The sequence below is a fragment of the Amblyomma americanum genome, chromosome 1 (assembly GCF_052857255.1).
Source record: "Amblyomma americanum isolate KBUSLIRL-KWMA chromosome 1, ASM5285725v1, whole genome shotgun sequence".
Taxonomy (NCBI): Eukaryota; Metazoa; Arthropoda; class Arachnida; order Ixodida; family Ixodidae; genus Amblyomma; species Amblyomma americanum.
Genome location: NC_135497.1, coordinates 165513944 through 165520105, shown reverse-complemented (window position 1 = coordinate 165520105; position 6162 = coordinate 165513944). Strand labels below are relative to the sequence as shown.

General features: G+C 46.9%; 1 protein-coding gene across 1 annotated transcript in view; it reads right to left on the bottom strand.

The window, feature by feature from the left end:
* Nucleotides 1–3182: 3182 nt before the first annotated feature.
* LOC144114676 (uncharacterized) overlaps nt 3183–6162 on the bottom strand; it is a 203241-nt gene continuing 200261 nt past the window's right edge. The window contains exons 10-11 of the mRNA XM_077648562.1: nt 4076–6070; nt 3183–3200 (exon numbers count right to left, since the gene is read on the bottom strand). Coding sequence (XP_077504688.1) covers nt 3183–3200; nt 4076–6070 — 2013 coding nt within the window. The remainder of the gene's footprint in view (nt 3201–4075; nt 6071–6162) is intronic.

Genomic DNA, 6162 nt, shown 5'->3' with positions numbered 1-6162 from the left:
CTCTGGTTAAACGAGCCGTTTCAGCTACCGTTCAGTTCAACGGAAGTGCAGCTTTTCCAACTGACGCTTAAATGAATAACAGTCGGCTGCAGTTACTCGGCATACTCCTCTAAATTGAGTTCACGCGGTCCACATTCCGGATCACGTGATCGGTTTGCACATAACTCTGCGCATTGACCACCTAGTTGACTTCACTCAACAAAAATTTCTGTGCAAGCTTGGCGTTTCAGTATACCTGTAGTGAACAACCACACAGAGCCAAAAAAAATTCAGTACAGGAACGTCCGGCTTCACCGCTCAGCCGTTGTTTTACTGGTGCCACTTCGCGGGCTTTTTTTTTCTGGTTACACTAATCCGAATATAGTCGGATACACCCAAGAATGAAGCCGATTTTCTCCGTAAAAGGACCCCCTTCCAGCCAATGGCTTCGGCTTATCATCACGAACCCTCAAGGCTGACAATGCGGTGTGCGCCGTGGCAGTGACAATAGTCTTCCCTGTGAGGGGGGAGACTAACCCCTTTCATCTAGCATTCGCCACGTGGTTACCCAAGCAGGCTCATGAGAATTGGTCTATGCCATTGGCTGCAAGAGAGTCCATTCAGGGTTCTTGAGTTGCTGGGTTCTTGAGTTGTATCCGACTATAATGGAAGTTGTAGTTGTACTTATATTAGCCAAGATAGCAAGATGTGGCAGCCGGAAATGCCGCCGACTCGGCCGATGCAGCGGGTCAGTAGACTGGTCCAACTGCGTATCTCCACTGAGCTGAGATCTCAACAGCAGGTGGCGCTGCCTTATATTACCCGTGCCACACGCGCACTTTCTAGATGTTTGTAGCCTTAAGTTTGCCTATGCCATTATTTTCGGAGCTGGCGCTACACGTCGAGATTTAACGACATTATTATTTATTGGCAGATTTATTGACATTACTGATTCGCAACTAAACAGAGGAGATTACAATCCAATAAATGACGAAATTCAAATGTTTTCTGATAATATTCTGACACCCTCTTTTCAATATAAGTCAGTAGAATATAACCGCGGGTTCAATTTAGAGGCAAGCTCGCCGAAATAGTAGCCAAACATGTCCCGCTTATCACGCTATCAAATCATAAACCTAACACTTGCTTTACAAGAAAGCATCAATGCATGAGAAATAAGAAAAAAAAACGGTTGTACAAAAATACAAAGCACAAATGTTCGCCCTGCGCGCCGGGTAAATATAAAACCTACCTAAACCTCTGTTGTTCTGGCCTTTGTGACGAAAAATTTTTTTTTTCAAAAAGCCCTTCCTGCGCTACTTAAGAACAATAAAAGCAAGTCCTTCAAAACAATACGTCCGAACAGTGTCAGTAATGATATATCAATACATGATATTGACAGCACCCCCTACTTCGATGCTGAATGTCCTAAAGCATTTAACTCGTTTTTCGCATATATTTACACCAAAGAAGATAATCCTAACGTCTCGTATGTACCTGATTTTGGTTACCCGTACATGGCGCCGGTTGACATTACACTTGATGGCTTAGTACACCTGATAAATAACCTAGTACCCTCTTTTTCTGGTGTTGATTAAATCAATTCAAAATACTAAAGAAATGCCATTTCTGTCTCCAAAATCATGTTCCTTCATATCTTTAAGCAGTCAATATCTACAGGTGAGGTTTCCACCGGTTGAAAAATAGGAAAGGTTGTACCGGTTTTCAAAAGTGGCAACAAACACTCGCACGAAAACTGCCCACTTCCACCTTTTTGGACTTTGCCAAAGAATTTTATCGGGTAGAACATTGCCGACAAATATCTAAGCTTTGTGCGCTTAAATTACATTCTTTAACTCTGTCATGGGTCCGTAGTTTTCTTTCTAATTGCCAGCAGTACACCGTTGTTAACAAGTATTAATTTCCTGTTTGCGATGTTACATCGGGCGCGGCGCTAGAAGCCTCCTCTGTCCATTACTATTATAATTTACATTAATAACCTGCCAGCAACAATCTCATCTTAGATACACATATTTGCTGACGTCTGCATTATTCATTGACCAATAAAATTTACTAATGGCCACCTTGAACTTCAAAGTCACCTCGATTGCATAAACGACTGGTGTAAAACGTGTCTAATGACTAAACATTTCGAAGTGTAATATAAATACTTTTAGCCGAAAATGCGCAACTTCGAATTTTCCATACCGCAATAATAACGATACATTGGCTCGGAATACGCAGTATAAGCATCTAGGCGTCCATATTTCACCAAACTTTTCTCGGGCTGAACACACATCCACCACTTTCGCTAATGCTTCCCGGTCACTAGTTTTCTTTCGCCGTAACCTGCTATGCACTACCCCTGACATGCGTAAACAAGCCTATATTACTTTTGTAGCACCGCAGCTAGAGTACACTTCATCCATCTGGTCACCTTATCAGAAATATCTAATAGAGAAGTTGGAAGCTGTCCAGAATCGGGCTTGTCGTCTCATTTTGGCAAAATTACAGTTATCAGTCCAGTGCAACTCAACTGAAGATCAATCTTTCGCTCCATGCATCCTTTGCAAATTCGTCGCGAGACTGCCCTTTTATCTATCTTTCACAAATACGTCCATGCCACTGATTCACCGCCAGCACATCTACAACGTCCCTCCTACTTATAACTGCAGCTATGCCGAATTTATGGCAACACACATGATTTCAACTTCTCGTCACTCCCGCGTGCCATTCGTCTCTGGAACGATCTTCCGGACTGCACCGCCCTGCAGGCTAATCAAGACCCGTTTCGCGAACATCTACCCAAACATTTCGTTGATAACGATTAGCACGTCATTTAAATACTCAGGATTCGTACAACTTCGTTTTCAGCAGCTTGAGACTATTGCCTCTTCGGTTTCGTGATGCGCAGCTTTGCTCATTTATGCCTGATATGTTTTCTTTGGCTTTTGTATAAATCTTCGTGCATTTCTCCTGTTTTTGTTTCATGAAGCAGAGTGGATTTTTTTACTTTTATCCCTGTTAATGAATTGCGATATCTTATCTGAACTCACCTGTTTTTTGTGTGTTTTGCTGTACTTTTAATATGATTTTTGGATTTCTGGCCTATTTCTCACTAACTTCTGTATCGCCCCCTAACACAATGCCTCTCCAGAGGCCTATAAGGTATCTGTATATAAGTAAATAAATAATTTAACTAGTCACGGTGACGATACCGCCTTCAAGGCAGTAAAAAAAAGCCCTGAATATAAACAGTGTTAATGAGAAAGTATAACAGCAATGCCCTTCAAATATAATATAAAAATTATTTTGTAGAAAATGCCACTGTTCTTGCTTGACAAGTGTGTAAAAGTAGAACTCGTGTGTCAGCTCACAGGATAACAGTACATATGAATTCCTATTAAAAATAGTGTTGTTTATGAATAAACGATTATACTCTGGGTAGTGACTTCACACAAAAAAGTTGCATGTCTTTCCGCATGCGGAATGGCGAAAAGAGTATACAGATCTCGGGCGAATGAGGTGTGGCGAACTCAGAAGGTCGCAAACGCCAGTTAGTCTGTCTAATGTCATTAAATACAAGTGTGTGGCACCGCGCCAATTGCGTTAAAAATTGATTTACTAAGTAATTAATGACATAAAACTTGACCGTGTGGCACGGGTATAACACCTCGAACTGTCGTTCAGCTCAACGGACGGTCAACTGCACAGCAGTTATAATCGCCCGTGTGTAAGAAGGATGAGAGGCGGAGCGGATACGTACAAAACCGCGCCAGAGGCCTCAGTCTTGGATGTATACCACCTTTTGAAGAGAAACGATCAAGCTGAGGTCAACTAACGCCGACAAGACGTCTCCAGAAATGAATATCCTGGATGTCCTGAAATTATATCCCTGTGGAGATCAATTCGGTGTCGTTACGTATATGCACAGCTAGTCGGCTTCTCCAAAGACAAAAATTATCCAATGACACTAGTGACATTGAATGCGGGAAAAACTGTCTTAACAAGATGAGCGTTTAGTGGGCACAGTATAGTAGTAGGCGCAGTTACTTACCTCATAGTTACGGACTTCCAAGAACTGCCCCTCGCTCACTCCGTCCCTGTAGAAGACGATCCGCTCGGGCTTGTGCCTGGTGGCTCGGTGGAAAGCCAGTAGCAATTCTTTGATCATGTCCTTCAGGTCTCTAATGATTTCCACACGCGCCTTAGCCTCGGAGTCTTCAATCTGTACCCGAATGGTGGCGTGAAACTTGGACGGTACAGTGTCTAGGCTTCCGACGCACGCGGCGATGGATGGCCTCACCTTGTCTCCAGGCGATGGGTGCGACACGTCTGCTCCAATGACGATCACGGGCCTATGAAACAGCTTCGGCTTCTCCTGCATCAGGAGACTATTGTTGATACCGCCCATCTTGGCGTTGATCTTCTGGCACAGGTTTTGGATGAGCGCTGCGTTGCACTTTTGGACCACGTTGTTGTCCAAGATGCATTGTGTGCGCAGAGAGAGCTCAGTCTCTGCCACCTGCTTGATCTCAGCGTAGTTCGTGGCTTTTGTTATCACTGCCACAACCATCTCCAACTGCGGGTACTGCTTGCGCTGCTCCGTGAGAACGGTCCGCATGGGCTGGCGGTTTGTGTCGAACGTGATGACCGCAAGCGGCTGCGCAATGCGCATGCCCAGTTCTTGGCCGATGCGGATCAGCATCCTGATGAAGTTTTCCAGGGAATCCTTGTGCGCGAAGCGGCTCACGTTGAGAACAATCCACTTTGTCATGGACATCGCCTTGTAGAAGCGCTGCCCTCGGAGATCCCACGTACCGTCGCGCGGCTTGCACATGGTGTTGTTCTCAAATACCAGAGATGGCGGGTCGAGCACTCTGCCCACAACCTGAGTGGGCTCAGTGTTGATCTTGACGCCGAACTCTCGCAGGTACTTGTCCGAGCTGCTGACCATGTCGCGCACAGACTGACGAATCTTCTGGAAGCGCTTGGCTGGCGGCTTGGCCGTGCGCTTGATCATCTCGGCGGTCTGACTCTCGTCGAGCTTCTTCCGACAGTGCTGGCCTTCGGCCAGCTCGCACACCTCCAGAGGAATGTAGACCGGATGCGTCGGGCTGCCACTCTGCACGCAAGGGAAGTTCGGGTACGACAAGCGCCTGTAGCGGCTCTGGAAGTAGTCGGCGACGGAGATCTGACTACCTTCTGATTCAAAATAGATTTCCTTCGCAGGTTCCCTCGTGATCTTGACCACTTTGTACTTGCGCGGGTACGGAAGGTGCGTCACTTTGACACGGAGTCCCTTGAGCTCCCTATTCAGGCGCACGTACTGGTTGTCGCGCAATGACCGGAAGTCTGCGGGCGTCAACACACGACGGCTGTCGCTTAAGAACCTGCACATGAAGTCGACCAGTGGAAGCGACTCGTAGAATGTTGTTGCTGACATGTCGACGTTAAGCATGGGCTTCCATTGGGCGGGTCGAACACTCGTGTAGTAGCCAAACCACACCTCCCGGCCTCCTCCGAGGTCATTGTACTCGTTGGGTCCCGGCGGTCTGAAAAACGAGCGTCCAACCGGTGCAAGGTTGATCGAGGGGCTGTGCCTCAAGACGATGTGTATGGCCTGGAGGACTTCCTGGGGCACAGTTTGTACGCGCTTTTGGAAGACGCCATGCAGGATCTCCAGATTCACTGTGGCCGCGTACTGGATCTTGATTATAAACTTCTGGGATCTTTGGTCTTCCTCGAGGTCGACTGTGAATGTCCGCTCGCGGAAGTTGAGCTGGCGGCGCGTGTACAGGTTCTTGCGGCCATCGAAAGCCGGGATGCAGTTGGCCAGGTCTTGCCGGTACTTCTTTACTAGGAGCTCGATGACAATCCTGTTGATCTTTGTACTGAGGCATCGGTACTTTTTCTGCTCAGGAACCTTGGTCTCCTTGGCAGTTTCCGAGGAGATGTCGACGTCGTAGTGGTAGACGCTGCCAGTCGGTATCTCGATGCTGAAGTGGTTGGCAAGAAGTTGTATGGTCCGGCCCAGCTGGCCGTGGGCAGGCCGCCGTGGGAAGTGAGAGGGTAGGGTTCGCTCGAGCTCCTGCGCCGTGTTTGGAGGTAATTAGAGCAGAGCATGAACAATTAAGTATGGACGCACTGTTTCGTGTGTTGAGCGTCACATAAGTTTGGCCG